The sequence below is a fragment of the Eulemur rufifrons genome, chromosome 18 (assembly GCF_041146395.1).
Source record: "Eulemur rufifrons isolate Redbay chromosome 18, OSU_ERuf_1, whole genome shotgun sequence".
In the NCBI taxonomy this organism is placed as follows: domain Eukaryota; kingdom Metazoa; phylum Chordata; class Mammalia; order Primates; family Lemuridae; genus Eulemur; species Eulemur rufifrons.
This window is the reverse complement of record NC_091000.1, coordinates 33,603,563-33,624,029: the sequence shown is the minus strand read 5'-3', so window position 1 is coordinate 33,624,029 and position 20,467 is coordinate 33,603,563. Positions and strand designations below refer to the sequence as shown.

The following is a 20,467-nucleotide window of genomic DNA, read 5'->3' as shown; positions in this document are numbered from 1 at the left end:
CCTTACATATGCTGTGTTTTTTCCCTATACATACAAACTGTATATTGTGACTACATTGGACAAAGGGATGATTTGCATTCCAGGTGGGATGGAGCAAGATGGCGTGACATTTCATCACACTACTCAGAATGGCACACAATTTAAAACCCATGAGTTACTTCTGGAATTTTCCATTTAATATTTTCAGACCGTAGGTAACTGAAACCTCAGATAAGGGGGGACTACTGGACAGTTCACATTAATAGTGCTCAATAAAGACCTGTGGATAAACTAATGTTAAATGGAGAAACACTATTAAGATCCTCACCTGTAGAATCTTTAACTGCTTTTGGCAGATCCAGAAATTGGCTCATTCAACAGCCATGCTCATCCTTTTCTTCCCTTGCCTTCCTCTACAACAACAGCTGGACCACAAACAGCTCTGTCCCAGACTTGCTTGCAGCTACAGAGAATGAAAACTGTGGCCAATGAGATATCAGGAGAAGTCTATTGGAGAGTCCTGGGAACACTGTGGATACAGACCTTTCCTTTCTTCCTCCTCCTCTCCTCCCTCCTAGAGAGTGGGTGGAAGAACTAGGCCATCTTGCAACCATGAGGAAGCCAAGAAATTTTTAGAATCTTCAGTCTTGACAACCAGCCGGCGCCTCCCAATAATGACTTATTATGTGAGAAAAAAAAAAAAAAAAAAAAAATCACCAGTTGGGTCCAGGTCTGTCATCTGGCTGTTCCGCTACGTGCAGCCAGTCATTGCCGATGGCTCCTCAACACAGAAGTGAGATAAATAATGCAAAATAAACCAAGGACAAAATACACAGCAAACAGGCTGACTCACAATGCATACGCGCACACACACCACCCCCTTTCGTGATGGTCCAGCTTCTAAAAGAACCAAACATAAAAGTATCACCTATACTGTATCAGGGTAGGAGGAGGACAAGAGGCAGTATCAATTTTACTGTGTTTTTAAGAGCAAAAATAAAGCTACTCCATAAAACACTTCAAGCAGCTGGGCAAAGAAAAAGCCAATGATGTTATTAGTGTTTTCAAAAAGAGCTTCTTTCTTTCTTCTTGATAACATGGTGCTGATGATATTCTTATGGCTAGGATCCCTTCCTGCTTACAAAGAGTCAAATAGAATGGAATTCCTTTCTAGGAGAAATTAAATGGGAAGAGATGCCGTCAACACAGATCATCCAGACTGAGTTTATCACAAGAACCAGTTATGTAAGAAAAAAATTTAATAGGTAAAAATGAATTTATTAAGTAAAAATTTTAATAAGAACAAAATGACATTTTGTTCTTCTTAAAATAACAAGTACTTCAAATATTACAGCTTTGGTTTTGCTTCAATAAATATGTTTGTTTTTATTCTATCATTGTGAATTTTTTAAAAGCTGTCATTTTGAAAGGATTTTAACGTATCTTCAGGGACTTAATCTAGTATAATTCTAACAAAAGAATGTACGACTTCACTGTGTAGCAAAGTCATTTTTGTCTTTTTCCTGTTATTTTTCTTTATGTGAAACAAATTTAACACTATATACCTACCTTTACTCATGTATAATAGTGAAAATTCACCTACATTCTCTCTGTATGGTGAAAGACTAAAGATAAATCTGTATATAACTTTCAGCATATTGAACATAAGCAATCATTAAAGAATGACAACAGAAATTCAACCAAAAGAATTAAACTGCTGACAACCACAGCTGAGCTTTTCTTTCCAGCTGGAGGCAGTTTGGGGCCCTGAGAAGTATCTGAACACTGTCCCAACTGTGCCTCCACTCCTCCTAAGCCTGTCTTCATGTTCTGAAGTTTCATCAACTCAACATTAGGTCTTTCCTAGAACTACAAGTAACAAAGGAATGGAAGCCCCAAACTACGAAATAATGTCACATCATCTTTGTTCAATTCATTAAGTTCTCTAGTTCACTTTAAGCATTAAGAGGAGTCTCACTCACATGAATTATTTAGTGGTTGGGCCTCAATACTTTCTCACCCTCATCCTGACGTAAATTCTCAACATACATGAATATGATGTGAGCATTTTGAAGATAGTTTTTCAAAAGGAAAATAATCGTCCTTTAAAATATCATTTTCTCATTTACTTATTCATTAATATTGCAAACAAACGGATAAGAAGATTGGCTTCAGTAGAAACTCAGCACTAAAAATGAGCTCCATGAATCAATGGATAGGACAAAGCAGATAGCTTTGGACAGAGCAGTTGGCTGCTGGGAGCATGTTTAGTCATCGTTAGAGTGAGAGGTTTGGACATCCTTTACAGATCTCCAGCAGGAGTCAGAAAACCAAGACTTTAATTAGCTTTCTATGTGCTAGAATTGAGATTCACTACATTCAGCATTTATTGGGTAAACTCTGAAATGTTTTTAAATTGACTACAGTATCTTCATCGATGTTGTCTATGACTCTGCCACATGACTTCGGACAAAGTTCTTTAACCATCTGGATAGCAGGTTTCTCACAGGTGAACCAGGAGAAATTTTATTTCAGGATAAATACATTCGGAATACCATCACCAAAGGGAATGAAAAAACATCTAAAAAGAAAATGAATGGCTATTATTTGTGAAGACTGGCAATGCAGTTTGGGAGGGTGAGACAAGCAGCAAATTTAATCAAGGATCCAGATCAGCACTAATAGTAAAGGATATTCCACAAAACAAAGAAAAACATTTTCCTTTAAGAGGATAAACAATACCAGCCTTTGGCCATCAGCGATACACCATTAGGCCAAATATGGCAATAATATCGAGCTGTGAGTACAAATCAGACCTGTGTGCCCTTTAGATTATTAACAAAAACATTACTTTTTAAATTCTGCTTTGGTGAAAAAGCAAACAGCAGCAATCTCTTTTTATTTTTTTTGTAATGCTAATAGAATAGTATAGCCATTATTCCAGATCATCTGAAATTGACTTCCTTTCCTATGACTTTTAATAGTTTAAAGGAAGTTTCAATCACTTTGTGGAAAATTTTTAAATTACCTAAAAGCAAACTTTGCAGACATTATAACCCTGTGTCTTTCCACAAGATAATACCCCAAATCCAGTTTGTGAAATACTGTATCAATGGCAATAATGTATGCTCTTCTAGAAAACTAAAGGCTTCAGAGATTATGCAACTTGGAGTCTCAGCTTTTTTAGGTGAGTAATTTGGGGCAAGTATCTTAACTTCTCTAAACCCAGGTTCCTAAGTAGCAATATGGCATTTATTATAAGAGTAGCTATGCATAGAATTGTTCTAATAAACACTAATCCATGTAAAACACTTAGCACGGTCCCTGAAACACAGTAAGTGTTCAAAGAAAGCAAAAAAACCAATTATCTACGACTACAACAGCCACCACCATTATTATCATTAGTTCCAATAAACTTACAAGTTTGTTTTAGTACATCTCAAATAATGTTTAACAATATCTAAACTTATAAGTAAATCATCAGACCAATTAAAATCTAACACCTCTAAGACAATAGTAACCTACTCATTATTGTTTTAAGTTGAAGGTATTCTGTATGTACCTTCATTTAAACAAATCCAACATATAAAAATGAATATTCACACAAAAAAACAAAAATAGGTTGGGAGATGGCTATTCTCTTTAAAGAGATCATCACCAATCCCTCTTCAATAAACATAGTTTAGTTATACCTAAACTATGATTAGGTTATGCACATACACCTGCACAAAGTATGATCACAAAGCTGAATACATATTAATTCCATTCTATTCTAACTTTTCTTCCTCATATAAACTCTTAAGTTTTGGTATGCATTTGTTAAACTGTCACCAAATCTGGAAGAAAATCAACACCCTTCATTCTACAGTGGCCCTCGAACACCTTCCAAAGGCCAAATGCTCACTGTGGCGCCGGCTTCCAGCAAGCTACCAACTCGCCGTCCCCTCCTTCCCATTTTGTTCTCACTGCATACGTTACACTGAGGAAATGTGCTGACTCAGTCAGAACCACACTTTCAGCTTTAAAGCTTCTGGAATGAAAACTTCAAAGTCACAAAATTCGAAGGTCTTTAAAAGTCGCCTCTTTGTCTTCTGGACAAAGAGGCACTTTTTAAAATCTTTTTGTTCTGTGATTGTCAAGATAAATCAGTCCTGCCACACTCAGGTAGCCACTGCCAAGAGGCACTCAACCATCTTACAGCAAACAAAAAACTGTTAGCTGTGGTTAAGTGATACATCCTGTTTTTGGATGTATGACTGTTCATCAACAGGTTACTTTGCATAGCCATTCAAGCCTTTTAAATAATATCAATTAAGACACAGAAGTCAATTCTAAAAGATTTCAGCATTTATGTAATATTTAACCATCTCGATTCCCCTAGACCAGCAATGGAAAGAAAATAATGCAAACAGTTAGCTACTTACTTTCAAATCCTTCCTTTAGGTAACATCCAGCCTATACAATAAAATGGAAAGAAGGAAAATATTTCCAGAGACTATCATATAATTTCAGAAGAAAGTTTAGACAACTTTTCTAGATGCTTACAGAATTCTCAATTGATCTCAGATTTAAAATTAAATCAAGAATATATAAAATTAGAAAAAACATGTTCTATTTTCATTCAAGAAAAATTTTCTTTGCTTAGAGGGAAAAAGAATGTAAAATTACTCAAATCACTCTGCTGGATGAATTACATTCATAAAGATCAGTTTTTCTGAGCAATACTTTGTTTCTCCAAAAATAAACAGGAGCACTCTCAGTGTCAGAAATTTAAATTCAGCCAGTAAGTTGCTATTTTTAAAATATTTTCTTGGCCAATACCAAGCTAAAATGTTATAAATATTAAGCATTTTAATCTAAGTTTGTTCCACAATGATCCATACTTCAGTGGTTCACATTGTAAGTCATAGATGCCTCGTAACAACCACCTTGATCTTGTATCCAGGCAAGCTACACAGGACAGAGTCTTCACTTTCACCCTCTCGCTCATTTCAATTCTCCCACCCCTCTATTCTGGTTAAAATCAACCAACCAACAGGGAAAAACAGAAGTCATACTTATTTTGACTATTTTCACAAAGGCCTCATTTGTTTGCCACATGCAGTCCCTAGACCCAGATCAAAACAGGTCTAACAAAGTGACTACCAAAAGTGCAAGTTCTCTTGTGTATTGGACATCAGGGTTTCCCCCCCGCCCCAGATACCTACAGATTTTTGTGTGTTTAACATAGACAACTTGATGTTTAGAGATAAGTATACCCCTGTGAAACTATCACTATCAATGCCATATCCCCTCCAAAAGTCTCCTTCCACCCCCTTTGGTTTTTGTTTTTGTTTTGTTTTCCTTTTGTGCCAAGAACACTTAATGCAAGATCTACCCTCTTAGGAAATTTTTAAGTATACAATGTTGTTAATCATATGCCCTATGCTATACAGTAGATCTCCAGATCTTATTTATTTTGCATAACTGAAGCTTTGTACAGGACATCAGCTGCTTCTTTTTCAGTTTCTACACATCCCTTTGTGCGAGCCATGGTGTCCTGTCTCAGCAGACAATCGATCACTTGCTGCCCACTTCTTCACCCCAGTGGTAGGCATCTGATTCGGGCTGGCCAAAAGGACACCATCCACTATGTCTCAGTGATTGGTCTGTGCTAGGCAAGTGATTCAGGGCTGACAGGGCCTTTTATGTAGGGCATCTTCAGGGCCAGGTACACTTGCAACAATTCCATCATGAACTGGGATTGTCGCGGCAAGTGCACCTGGCATAATATTCTCTACAGTGTCTGAGTTTAGGCTATATGGTCTCCCTATCTCTAAGGAAGAGTTTTCCGACTTCAGCACTATTAAGATTTAGAGCTGGATCTTTGTTGTAGGGGCTGTCCTATGGGTTGTAGGATGTTTAGCAGCACCACTGGCCTCTACCCACCAGGTGCCATAGCATTTCCCTGTTGTAACAACCAAAACTGTCTCCTGGGGTCAAAACCGCCCATTTGAGAACCTATTGCTCTAGGGAAAAGGGGTCACTATTCTCTGGACTTCGCAGAGCAATAAGATAGATGTAAGCCTTTTGCTTGACATTCTATGATGCAGGAAAAATAAAAAATAGAAAAATAAAGGTGTGAGCCTTAAACTCTAGGCACCAAGGAAAGCGTGCCAATCTGAGAATGAAGCCAACTAAGGGAAAGGCTGCCGATGACAGAGACCCGATGACACCATCTGAATCCTTGGATTCAGGGCTATCTAAAGCAAGTCCCATTCCTCAGTCTTCACTCACATGACCCCAAATTCCCTTTTTTGCTTCCAGTTTTAGTTGGGTTTCTCTCTCTTGGAACTGACAGAAATGAATAAGAGTATACACAGTATGTTTTATGCCAAAAATTTGAAAAAGGAAAAAAAAAAGATCAAATTCTAAACCCTATCCTTCCCACACACTTTCCACAAAAACAGGACACAAGCAGTGACCTTCTGCCCTAAAGTCCTCCCTCGGAAGCATTTGAAAGTCTCCATACTCCACATAGCTGAAGACATGGCTGTGTGCCTACCTCGGGCCAGTCAGGGCATCCAGACCTCAGGGGAGAAACGGGCTGTTTGCATACCACTGCACTTTAACAGCGAGAGTCGGCTTTTGAAATCACTTCTGTCATCTTCAGAGTTGTTTCTTAAACTAGTTAGAAACTAAGTAGTTACCTATTAAACTAATTACAAAAAAGTACTTAGTTTGTAAGTGGTTACAAAAAAAGAGGGAGAAAAGATGCTTTTAGATCACAGATGATTATTCCATTTTAACTCTTACAGGTTCTGTTCCTCCTCTTGGACACAAAGGCAGAAGCTTGGAAGTTCTAGAATTTTCCAGATGTTACCAGAGGCATTTTCTTCTCTGTAGACATCCAAAGAAAAACCAGCATGATTCCAGTGAGATAAAGCAGAAAATCAGCAGAGTCTTTCAGTGAAAAAGAAAAAGATGTTTTCATTTAATACTGTAAAAAAACAAATTAAGGATTTTTAGGTTTTTTTTAAATATAGCAGAATAAAGTCTGAAATAGAGGCATTTCTTGGTGTCATGAGGATGGTTTATCCAGATATTTTACTCCTACTTTTTCTTCCCTTCTAGCATTACCTCTTCTCAGTTTAAAATCTATACTCCAGGTAGATGTAGTGGCTCACACCTGTAGTCCCAGCTACCTGGAAGGCTGAGGCAGGAGGATGGCTTGAGGGGTTCAAGGTTACAGTGAGCTGTGATCACACCACTGTTCTCCATCCAGCCTGGGTGACAGAGCGAGATCCTGTCTCAAAAAATAAAATAAAATAAAAATAAACTCTATACTCCATCCCATCCAGTTCAAATGGACTATGAGGAAACACGCTCCTCCAAGTCACGTATTATTTATTAATCGGAAAAAGAATGTGGTGTGGGAGAGATGAAAATAGAATTACTGAAAACTATCTTGCCATCTATCTCACAGAAAAAAATAAATCCGTCAGTTGATAATTTCTTCAATGTCCTGCCACAAATCTACAAATTTTCCTGGGCAGATTCACTTCATTTCCATCCCTTCTGTTGTGAAATAGATGAAGGGTGTGCCTTCCTTTTGGCCTGGGATCTGAATCCCATCCTCTATATTGAGAAGCACTTTGTGTTCTGGGATATTCCCTAAATCCTCAATCTCTTTCTCTCTCACTGACCAAATAACTTGGCAAAGCTATCTGTACCACATGTTCATTTATTTTCTCTGCACTCCCTTCTCAGGCCTCTGCCATCAGGCTCCCACTTCACTTAAACTACTTTACCCACTGTTACCTATGACTTTGTCTTGCTAATGCAGTGTCACTTGGGCAGTGATACTCTCTGGAAATGACCTTGTCTACTCCATCCTACTTTCTGAAACACTCATTCTCCTTGGCTTCTGAGACCCTGTCCTGGTTTTCCATGTCTTTCTCTCTCTCTCTCTCTCTCAATGGCTACTGCTTCTCAAATCTCCTCCCTCAAGTTCTTCTTTGGCCTTGGAATGAAGCTGTTGTGCCTCAGGATTTGCCCTGAACCACCTGCCTTCTCACTCTACTCTCCCTGAGTAGGCTCGATATTCAGTTGCGTGCCATCGTTTCCTGCCTATCCGTGTCTCCAGAATCTTTAGCTCTAGCTCTACTGTGTTCCTGAAATACATACCCATAAAAGAAACAAAGTACCGAACATGTCCACTGGACAGTTCAGAAGTACCCCAGCCTCAACAACCAAAACCAAAGACTCATCCTCTCTCCCACAAATGCTGCTGCTCTAGCTGGACCACCGCAGTGAATAGCACTCGCCTGCCCTAGCCAGGACTTGAGGCAGCACGTCAGCCCCCACCCTGGTTCCCATTCACCCCGCTACTCCCAAAGGCCGCAGCCTCATGTCCTGACTCCTCTTCTGCCACCAAGTCTGGCCTCGATGACCGACCTCCCAGCCTCCGGTCCTGCTTTCCTCCAATCCACGCCCACAACCGCGGCCTGAGAAAGCTTCCTAAAATGCAATTCAGACCATGCCACTCTGCTGCTCAAAACTTTTCATTCACTTCCCACTCTCCTTGGAATGAAGTCTTTAATCCGGCTTTACAAAGCCCTTCCCGACCTTGCCCTTGATCCCGGAGCACCACTCTTCCCACTCCAGGAAAGCTCCCCAACCCACCTGAGCTCCATTTCTTCAGCCACAGGACATGCTCTCTCTGACCTCCAGGCCTCTCAGATGCATTTTTTCCTCTGTACTTGGAAAATTCTTCTTCTTCCCCACTTTCAGCATCGAAAGCTCCTACCACCCCTCCTTTTAGTCTCTGCTTAATTAATATTAAGCTTAATTAAATATCACCTTAATATTAATTATTAATATGAATACTACTTCCTTGAAGTCTTCTTTAAACCTCCAAACTAGGTAGTCCTGATAACTATGGCCATAGCATCCCATACTTATTCAACAATGGGAATTAAATTGCTTTTTAAATTAACCTGATGTCTGCTGCACTAGAACTCTAACTTCTGCACAGATATACAAGGTCTCTTTTCACTGTAAAACTAGCAATTAGCCCACAATATCTGGAGTTCAGTAACTTGGGATGATACCTCTTTCCCACTGACATAAATAAGGTTATTACAGTGATGACTGTGCACAGAGTTTTTTGTTTGTTTTTTTTTCCCCTATACCTAGGAAACCCACAGAGGGTACACTATAGTTCAGGTACTTTTATAGATACTTTAAAAATAAATAATTCAATCTTAGCAACATTTTAGACATTTAACTACTATCCACATTTTACAGAGGAGGAAATCAAGGCACAGACAAGTTAAACAACTTACCCAAGGTCACACAATAAGTAAACCTGACTTCAAAGACAATGGCCTTTATTATCTTTCATGTGCTGCCTTTGACTTGCATTTCAATAAAAACAAAACTACCTGTCAGAGTGACAGAAGTGCTATCTGTAAGATTCCTGACTAAATGTAATGACATGTCAATGACACTCCACTCCCTGGTACTTCTGGCTTTGTCCCCAGAACTTTCAAGCAAAGGTCTTCAGTAATATGTTAGATTTCAACACCCCATTACAGATGGTTTCTCCTATTTAATGAGAGGCCTGTATCCAGCACTGTGTTTCAAAATATTGTTAGCTTGAAAGAAGAACGAACATGTGGACACACAAACTACTTTTACTGTCACCACTGGTAAAACCACAACTGTGCTCAGGTTCAACCAAAGGAAGTCAGAATAGAGTTCTTTTTAATAATAGTAAGCATCCACCATGGCCAGACAGAGTTCTAAGATCTTTTAATATGTAATGTGAGGATTAAATAAACCACCCAGTGAGGCATAATTCTTACTATGGCCATTTTAGTAATAAAGAAAAACTTAGCCACTGAGGGCTTAAGTAACTTGCCCACGGTCTCACAGCTAATTAGTGGTGAAGTCAGTTTTACAGGCAGAGAAAAAAGCATTCATTTTTTGAGAGACCATTAAACATCCTGTATTCAGACCCAAGGTGACGTTGCTGTGGCCAAATTGAGTTCCTCCAGCCACATACCTCATCGTGACCGGCTACCAGACAGTAATGCCAAGGGCAGAAAGTGCCTGTGGGTGAACAAGTCAACAAGGAAGGAGAAATCACACTCACCTTTGAAATATTAAGTGGCACCAGATTAACATCTTCCTCAGGAAACACAAAGAGGAAATTCTAGTTGGACCAGGGAGCCAGACCTACCAGTGACAGCAACCTGGCGTGTCATTCCAGCCCGTATCAGGGTTTAAAGAGATTCCTGCCTCTAGAATGTAGAGTGTCAGGGGTTTTTCAGTGTGTGTTTGTTTGTTTAAAGAGAAGGATGTCAAGGCCTTCCTAATACTGAAGCATCCCCTTAGCAAGTCTATCAATTATGGTCCTGTATTAGGACAAGGGAAACAGACCGTGGTTCCTGTTTGCTTTGAGGCTTACCGCAAGATACCACCCAATCCCTGCCTAAAAGTCATGTTCATCTGACAAGCTTGACAGTTACCAGAATTCTTCATGTCACTGTGCTTATGAACACAAACATCATTTCTCTCTTTACAGCCTAATACTGGAATTCTCATTTCAATGACGCAAAAAGGATCTAAAGATTTTTGTTTCTGACTCAGACAAGTTATTTCTTAGTCCCGAGACGTTTCTGGCTTCCTGTGATTATCCACAGTGAGCTGATAACATAAAATACCAAGAAAATTTATTAAATGTCTTCAAGATTCGTGGATTCATTAATTGCAGACTATTTTCAAAGCTAGTGTTCCAAAGTTTCTAAAATTACTTACAAGAATACTGTCATAATGAACATTATCTAAATATATTGTTTCGCCGTCAAAAAAATGCGTGGATAACTCAAAATGAAGGCACTTGAAAAAATTTTAAAGAAAAAAATGCATGGATATAAGGTACATCATCACGAAACATAAATTAACAAAGTCTTTTTAAATGCCACTTGTAGGAAAAAGAGGTTGAACTAAATGAAATACAACTACATGTAGCCACATGGATGAATCCCACAAATACAATGTTGAGAGGGGACAAAGTGTAATATGAAACCATCATATAAAGTCTGAAAACATGCAAACCATGTTATATATTTAGGGACGTGTACAGCTGTATCAAAATGCCGGAGCATAACACACACCAGATTTGAGATAGTTGCCGCCCCTTGGGGAGAAAGACGGGGAGAGACATACAGAAGCTTCCCTTAAGCTGGGAGGCAACTACATGAATGTTTATTATGAAGCTCTTTGTATCATTTTATATTTCTAAAGTATCTCCAACTTTTTAAAGGAAAGACAGCCTAGTACTAAAACAGTAAGTTCAAAGTTACCCTACTGAAAGAAGGGGAGAGGTGGAGGTGTCTCTTAATGAATCCTAGAACAACCCAACCTCTGAATGTCTACACTTACTTAAAATACAAATTAGTAATCAGTTTTAATGACCATAATGATCCCACGGGACCTTAAAATTCAAAAAATTTTAAATCATGGTCATTGTACTGAGCTAAAAAAAAATATTCTCCAAACTAGATCGTCAAATGTGCACACATTCCAGATAACCAAGATTTATCACCACTTACCCAGCAGAAGACCACAGTTATACCTCTTCACAGGAACAGCTTACTATTGTGGTTAAGGGTTTTAGAATTAGACAAACCTGAGTTCACATTCCAGCTCCACCTGTGACAAATTGTGTGATTTGGACAAGCTATCAATCTCTCTCGAATCAGTTTCCTAATTTATAAAACGTGGCAAATAACACACCTCATTAAGTAATTCTGAACATTATATAATGCCTATGCTGAATTTAGCACAAACTAAAGCAAACACTAAATGCTTAATAAAAGTTAGCTATTATTAGAATTAAATTATATGCATTTTAAATAACAAAACATTTTTTGAATGTATTTTATAATTGCCTATTTGTCTCTGAAATGTAATTCCACTAAAAGCAACCTAGGAAAACATCCAAGACACTCTTAATCAGAATTATAATCTACAAATTTCTAAACACTCGCCTACAAATCCCAAAATAAAGCCAACTTAACCAGACAAGTTTTCTTTAAGCAAAATGTAGAAAGTAAAAGGCAATATTAGACAACACTGAATCCCATAAAACAGTGTCTTAATAGTTACATTTCTAGCTTTATAGAAGTGACAAAAGGTGACATATTTTTATTAACTGTGGTTAATAAAGGTAAGCAGTTTACCTATTCACTGCCACATACAGTCAGCAATCACTTAGAGCATGGTTTATAATAAACTAGCAGACTACACAATATTTTTATAACCTTCATAATTCTTGCCTCTCTTTTGATGCAAAACAAAAACAAACTGTAAGGTCATAAACAGCTACTGGGGTCACAGAATTCAAAACAGCTTCTTTGGGAATTTGTCCTGGGGACTTGGAGGATTCTTTTGCAGAGAATAGGATTACAAACGGCTCTTAGGAAAATCCCTCTTAGGGATGTCTCTGGCCGTCTTCTTTTTCTCATTGTGAATTTATCACAGCAAATACAAGAACCGTCCAGTTGTTAGAGCTTTCCAGCATGTTAAACGCTAGAGTTAATGTGCTCAAAAAGTATCGCTGTAATTTTAAGCATCTGAAGGCTCCAGTCATTGATGTTGTCACGTCAGTACCTTGAGCAGAACTCTCTCCTCACCAACTCTTCCTTGTCTGCCCCGGATGAGAGGCCTGTTGAACCTCAGCTGTAGATTGCTTAGTAGATTTACAACAGCCTTAGCGACACCTCCTACCTCACCTTCAAATCTTTGTAAATCAGAAACAAATTCTAGAAAATATTTTCCCAAGATACCACTGAGCTTTGTGTTGCCAACTTATTTTCAAAATTTTCCAACATCCCCAACTACATTCAAATTCTGAAAGCCTTTCCAGAATTTGACAATTTTGTCTATTTTCTTAAGTTACTGGTAATAGTGATGTGGACAAATAGACTATTAGGGAGTATAAAGATTACTAAAAACTAAAAGGTTAGATGACTTGTCTAGGGACCAGAGAAGCCATTTGCAGGCAAGAACAGGCCCTTCATATTAGAACATATACCTGCAATTCAGATGTCATAATTATTAATCTTTGAGTGCTTATTCTAAACACTTTGCATGCATTAACTAACCATTTAGTCCAACTAGTAACCCAATATAGTAGGTAGTATTATAATCTCCATTTTACAGAGAAGAACATAGACGCAGAAAAGCTAAGCAGCTTGAGCAAGGATCCACTGTTAACAGGTGGTTAAGCTTGGATATGGACCCAGACAGGCTAGCACCTCAGTTTATGCTCTTAATCTTCTATACAATATTCTCTTACCAGCTATCTTGAAGATTAAACACAGGGGCTGGGCATGATGGCTCACGCCTGTAATCTTAGCACTCTGTGAGGCCGAGGCTGGTGGATCGTTTGAGTTCAGGAGTTAGAGACCAGCCTGAGCAAGAGCGAGACCCCATCTCTACTAAAAACAGAAAGAAAATTAGCTGGACCACTAAAAAATATATAGAAAAAATTGGCTAAGCATGGTGGCACATGCCTGTAGTCTCAGCTACTCAGGAGGCTGAGGCAGTAGGATTGTTTGAGTCCAGGAGTTTGGGGTTACTGTGAGCTAGGCTGATGCCACGGCACTCTAGCCCAGGCAATAGAGTGAGACTCTGTCTCAAAAAAAAAAAAAAAAAAGATTAAACGCAAAAATCTCCTCTTCTCTGTCTTCCTCTTCCAAAAGTCTATGATGCTCTCTGGTCCCTCAAAAAAACAAAACAAAAACCTCAGCAAAAAAGGAAGCGGTCAGAAGAACCCCAGTAGATGGGAGGAAAGAAGCAATGCGTCAGACACCGAGAACATCAGATCACTGACTGACCACTAAAACCATCTAAATAAATACGGCCCAGCTGGTGGTGGGCTCTAAGGGCCACGCTAAATGGAGATTAGGACCACCTGCAGTGACGAAAGCTTTTAAAGCCTGTCTAGGTCCCCATCTAGCTCAGCTGACTGTAATTATATTGATAGCTAGTCTATATTCACAGACCAGCCCCCCATAATAAAACCACAAGTGAGAGTTTGACTTACTCCAGGTGATGCTCCCAATTAGAGGGGGTCTATAGTAATTTCTTTGGGGCAAGGAATACACATGACTATTCTTTTCCATCCAGGGAAAAATTATATTCGTAACTTATTAACTTTTTTAAATAACATTTTATTTTCTATACCTCTCTAAATTCCACTTAATGGGAGCATCAGCACAAAATTTATAATTATACCACTCCATCAAAATTAGGGTGTTAAGTGGCAGAAAACCCAACTCAAACTGGCTTATGTCATTTAACAAGATGTCCAGACGTGGGCTTCCAGCATAGAACGATCCATGGCTCCCGCAATGGCATGAAAAACCCAGACTCAGTTAGCTCTCTACTCTACTTGCCCTCGGGCTGGCTCCACTCCTGGGTCCAAGATGGCAGGCAGCAGTTCCCAGCATCACAACCAGGCAATACAGAAGAGTAGAGAACCATCTTTTTTTGAGTCTTCTTCTATGACAAAAGGAAACCTTTTCCCAAAGTCTCCAGCAGACTCCCTGTCATGTCTCACTGGCCAGAACTAGGGGATACATCCTCATCCTTAAAACAATTACCAGCCCAGAAAATGGGTTTACCATAACTGAGTTAGAGTTTAGCAAGTCTCAATTCTGGCCATACATCTTTTATACAGTTGTCCCAGGTAATTTTATTGGGTAGCTGGGACTGAGAATACTGAATTAAGCTCATCAGAATTATCCCTAATTGCCTTCCCCTGAGTCATTTGGAAAAAGAGACAGACACCTGAACAAAATCTGGATTGTCAGAAATAGAAAAGGAATGTTGGCTGAATCAATCAAAGTGTCTACACAACCATTTTACATTTGTGCTTCAAAACACTTTCACAGCATTTTATTTAATCCTCCAGGCTTTCTGCATCAGTCTCATTTTACAAAAAAGGAAACTGAGGCTCAAGTTTACAAAGTAGTGAAATTCATTTAAGTCTTCCAAATCTCAGTACCTTTAATGTAATGGCAACTTAAGAAATTTCCCCAAAAGAACATTTTTCTGAAACAGTAAAGACTGAAAAAGGGAACTTTTACATTTTTCCGAGAGAAACAAAGCAAAAGTCATTAAAATACCAAGGCCTAAAAGAAATACCAAGACCAAGTCTTAGAAAACGCAAATTCTAGTCCTGGCTCTGCCACTAACAAGGTCCCTTACATCCTTTTCCGTGTCTGTAATAAGAGCTGGCTCACTTATGAGGGCCACTCCAGCTTCACTAACCCTCCCCACTCCCCAAACACACAATGCTAGACAATCTAATTTACTAAAAAGCATTTTATATGACTACATAAGTGCTTAATAACTAATGACTGTTTAAAAAATATTTCCCAGTTGGGTGCCATGGCTCACACCTGTAATCCCAGCACTTTGGGAAGCCAAGGGAGAAGGATCACTTGAGGCCAGGAGTTTGAGACCAGCGTAGGCAACATAACAAGACCCCATCTCTACCAAAAAATTCAAAAATTAGCCGAGCATGGTGATGCACACCTGTAGTCCCAGCTACTCAGGAGGATTGTTTGAGCCCAGGAGTTTGAGGTTGCAGTGTGCTATGACTGTACCACTGCATTCTAGCCTAGGTGACAGAGTGAAAACTTGTCTCTGAAAAAAAAAAAAAAAAAAACATTTCACTGTAGAACTGGATATATTGTCTTAATGTAAACTTCATGGGAAAAGCATATATGGCTTATTGCTGTTTCTGGCAAATATGCTATATGTTTGTATGAATCATAAGCACCTGAAGCTACACAGACACCATATAAACGGCTTACAAATGTTTAAGTTGCATTGAAAGAGGGCACTAGTTATTCTAGGAAAGGAAAGGAGTGAAAAGAGAAAACTACAAAAGCCATTTGAACAAAGAACCCATTGAATTGAGTGAATGATCTCCAAATCCACCACATAGTCAACTCCTCCCCACCCCCGCTGCTATCTCCAAACTCACCCTACACAAAAATGTGCAATACTGTCTCTAAACTATCTCTTTCCCATTAGGTCAGGCTTCTGCTGAAAAACCTTCAATAATTCTCCTCAGGATAAAGTCCACATTCCTAACCTTGCTTTTATGGCCCTCCATAATCTGAAACTGACCTTCCATTCATCCCAGTCTACTGCCTGAAAGGGGATCTCCATTCCATTCCAGCCAAACTGGTCTCTTCACGCTGCCCAAACACTGCAGGTGTTCTTGTTTCTTCTCAGCTGTTCCAATCCCACAAGATTCGATTCCTTACTTAAAACACCGGTGAGTTCCAAAACTTCCAGCAAACCTTCTCCGCTCTAACATACAAACTCTTGTTTCTGGAAAGTTCAGATACTTGTCACTGAATTTATAACCTTTTAACATGTATGTCTGTGTATCCTTTGTTTCTCCAAGAATTTAGCACTGTGCAGAAAGGAGTTCAAAAGTGTTCCTCAACTACAGAACAATAAACTCAAGAGCAAGGGACTCTATCTTCTTTCTTCTTTGTGTCTAATTCCAATATTTAACAAACTGTACGTGCTAAACATTTGCTGATTGCCATACAATTGAACTCAGCAGTTAAGCCTTCAGGTCCTATAGGCCTCCAGCCTTTTAAAATATTTATGGAAGATTTCAAAGCATCAAGATATCAAAATTACATAAGTCCAACAAGTATTTAGTGCATGCAGGAGACATCTTACAGGGCAATTAAAAACAGAAATCACCTAAACACATAATTCTGAAAATGCACAGAAGGCCATTTTGGCAAAACAAAGTGTGAAACATCTGGAAATACAAACAATCCGACCTAGTTAACTTTCTTTCTGTAGATCCTCCACCTAATGTCCTTCCATAACTCTTTTGACTCCCATGTTATAGAAAGGCTCAACTGGTAAGGTGAACGACTGACCTAGGCTACAGTTTCAAATGACTTCAGCAAGCCATTTTCCAAAGCTGCAGAACCTTACTAATTCCCTTAAGAAGTAGGGCAGGGGAAACTGAACACAAAAGAATTATAAGACCTGTTCAATTGTCATATAGCCAGGCCATAACAGTGAAGAAAATTTAAACTCAGGTCCCCTGACTTAAGTCCAGGGCTCTTTGATAGGAACTAAAAGTAAACCTTATGGAGCAAGTGGGGGAAAGCTAGAGTGTTCCTAATTGGCCAAAAGCATCTGAGCTAAAGCTGTGTTTCTGTCATCTTCTGGGAAAGGATTTAAATTAGAGGACATAAGGAGGAAAAAAAAGATACTTTCCGGTTGCTCTCTTAAGCATGATTACAAATCATGTTTCTTATGCAGAAGGACAAGAATCAAAAGGAGTAAAATACCAATTCACGAATTCAAGAAAGTTTACAATCTGGGGAGGAAGGCAGCTGGCCCCCCAGATGCAGTAGCTGCTGCTGGAATACGAGGCATGCGTCCTGCTGGCAGGAAAGCTAATATGCTGTCACAGAAATAGCTTTCTACCAGTGGCCAAGCTAGCTGTGCCCTCTGCCTCTCTCCATATCTCCCTAGCTCCAGAGGGAGCTGCTACTACAGCCAGTGAGAGAGAAGGTGTACACTCTCCCAATCAGTAACACTGGTTAACAGGGACCTACAGAAAAATCCTTACTCTCCGGTTTACTCCGCACCCCTCACCTCCTTCTATACTCACCCCCTACATATTTACAGCCCTCCCTACTTCCCACCTAACACATATACCCGATGCCAAGGGACTGGAGAGCCATCAACCAAATAAGCCCACTTAGCACATGTCCCAAAGTGAGTCCTGATCTTGATTTTGCAACGCCAAAAGAGGTCACAGAACCAAAAGGAACCTTGGAGATCACCGAGAGAAGTTGAATGACTTGCTTCCAAAATTACAGGGATGGCTCGCTAAATTCTTCCCATTGAAATGTATTCATTCAACTCATTCATTAAAGGAATACTTACTGTGCCAGACACCATGCGGGGTGCCTGAAACAGTATGTTCAGTATGTTTTAATCTTTCTTAATGCAAAACAGGGAAGGGGGGGTGTGAGATGGGAGATTTTTCCCAGAGGTGGTATGTACAAACAAGTGTACATGAGACAGATTCCTAAGGCTGGGAAATACAGAATTAGGAAACTAGATATGTTACAAAGGTCCTAGCAACACAGACCCACACAGCTGGATACCGCCCACGTCCCTGTGTGCTGTATGGGCGGGTCTTTTTAAGGGGGAAAGAAGGCCCTGGCAGCCATCCTCAGAAGGGGCTACAGGTCCCAGAGGTGGTCAGGCTGCCCAGCTCCTCACTGGAGCTAACTCCGCCCCATTCCCAGCAGCATCGCTAACTCAATGTTTCTGCGTGAATTTCAGCCCACTCTCTGCTAGAAAGACTCTTCTTCTCAGCTACACTAAGTACACTTATCTCTCCAGTATCTCCTGCTTTCTTCCAAGTTTTTCAAAACACAGAAGATCAGGGGAGGAAGGCATCAAGCTTGACCAGGGTGGAACTCCCTATTTGCAGAGAGTGCCCGCCGGGGCCAGAGGGCAGGCTGTCCGCTCACTCTTTCAAACCCCAATCTTTGAACCCTCCTCAGCACAGAAGGGGGGAAGGAATGTGCAGAAAGCAGCACAAAGCCAGGTGGACTTTCTGGTTTGGCACAATGAAGGACCTGGGACGAGACAGTCGAAGAAGATAAGAAAATGAGACGGAAAAGGTGCAGCTTAAGGGACTCCTGAAAAATTCAACAGCCAGCAGGATTACAAAGAACCCCCAGGAAAACTCTTTTGAGAGGTCACCAGACAAAACTAGTCAAACTGATTTCTCAGTGTTGATGAGACTGTGAGCAGCTTTAGGCAGCAATAAAACCTGAGCCCGGGCGGGGAGAGCCGAGGGTTGGTCCCGCGGAGAAGGCAGGCACCGAGGGGTGTTCGGCCGGGCCAGGCGGGGCTCCCGCAGCCCGCTCCCACGCGCGCGCCTCACTCCCAACGCCGCAGGGAGCCAGAGGCAGGAACGGGGACTCGCCCCCGGCTGCCTGGGAGCCGGGGAGGAACGGGAGAGGAATGACCCCGGGGCCTCCCGCCTTCCAAGCGATCTCGCCTTCCAGAACGAAGCTCCTGTCCTTCCAGCACGAGACCATCCGTCTCCCGCCGGGAGAGGCTCCCCCCGGCCTCGCCACGCTGCAGCCCGTCCGCGCCCAGGTCCCCGCTTACTTTTGGTCGCAGCGATGAGGTTCTTCCCGTCCTTGATGAGCTCTTTGATGAACTTGTTGGTCCTCTCGAGTTCCGCTTCGTGGGCGCGGATCCTCTCCCGGAACCAAGGGCTGTCGAGGTAGCAGTCGCTGAACTCCAGCGGCTGCAGCCCCATGACGGCAGCGGTCCCCGCGCGGCGATCACAGCCGCGCGCTGCTGCCCGAGCGGGGCTGCGAGGCCGCAGCCAGGTGCGGCGCGGGCAGGAAGCCCGGGAGGAGCTAGCAGTGCGGGGCGCGCGGCGATCGGGGGGCGGACATGCCCAGCCGAGCCTGGCCGCACCGAGGAGCAGCCGCCCGGGCGAGCGAGAGCCGCGGCGCCCAATCCCGGCAGCCCCCGCCGAAGCCTCCGCGCCCCGCCCCGGCCCGCGCCGCAGACACTCCCCGGGGCGGGAGGCCGCCCCGCCCCGGCCGCCTCCCGGGCCCGCCCCGCGCTCCCCAGCTCGCCCCCTTCTTTTTCCTCCGCCTTCCTCCTTCCTCCCTTCTCTTCCCCTCCCTTCCCCGGCCGCGTCTTCCTTCTCTTCCCCACGCGCACCGGCCCCTCCTCTTCCTTCCGAGGCTTCCTCGGCATGGAATTCCGCGCCGCTGCTCTCCTGCGCCCTCCGCCTGCCTCGGCTCCGGGTCCCAGGGTGACTCGCAGCGGCTCCCCTATGCAAGGAACCCCAGCGGGACCGGGAAGGAGCGTCGTGATAGCAGTTATTCGTCCCCGCAGCCGCACGGCTTAACTCTAGGCGGTCTGCAGTGCCGGAGGAAATGACTGACTCATTGATCTCAGTTACCCGGGACCGACCCGGAGCTGTGAACAGACTCGTGTTCCTGGCTCTCTTTTTCCTTATTCCTGTTCGCCCACTTAAAGAAGTGAGATGCGTGTAAATCTACACCTGAGATGGAAAGGTTTACAACGGCAAAAGCATTTTCTTGGTGGCCCAGCAGCTCCTATGTCGCCTGACTGCATATCCACACTGAACGAGTTAGGGGAAGGGAGAGTGTGGTTAAACCGCAGAAAAGTTGTTTCTGTTGTGTTCAGCGGATTAAATTTGCTTGAGTTAGTAGAGATGATCTGTATTGCTTTAAAAATAACCACGGAAAACAAAGTATGTGTGGGTTACACCGGGTGAGAGTGAGAGATCAAATGAGGATTTATGTCACTGTACCCGAAAAGCTTTCTATTCCGTGTGTCATGAAACAGAACTCAAATGTGTCCCCTAAGA

General features: G+C 41.6%; 1 protein-coding gene across 1 annotated transcript in view; it reads right to left on the bottom strand.

The window, feature by feature from the left end:
• The window catches only part of ARHGAP10 (Rho GTPase activating protein 10), a 284,652-nt gene extending 265,073 nt beyond the window's left edge, over positions 1 to 19,579 (bottom strand). Inside the window, exon 1 of the mRNA XM_069493709.1 lies at positions 19,222 to 19,579. Coding sequence (XP_069349810.1) covers positions 19,222 to 19,375 — 154 coding nt within the window. The 5' untranslated portion in view covers positions 19,376 to 19,579. The remainder of the gene's footprint in view (positions 1 to 19,221) is intronic.
• Positions 19,580 to 20,467: the final 888 nt, after the last annotated feature.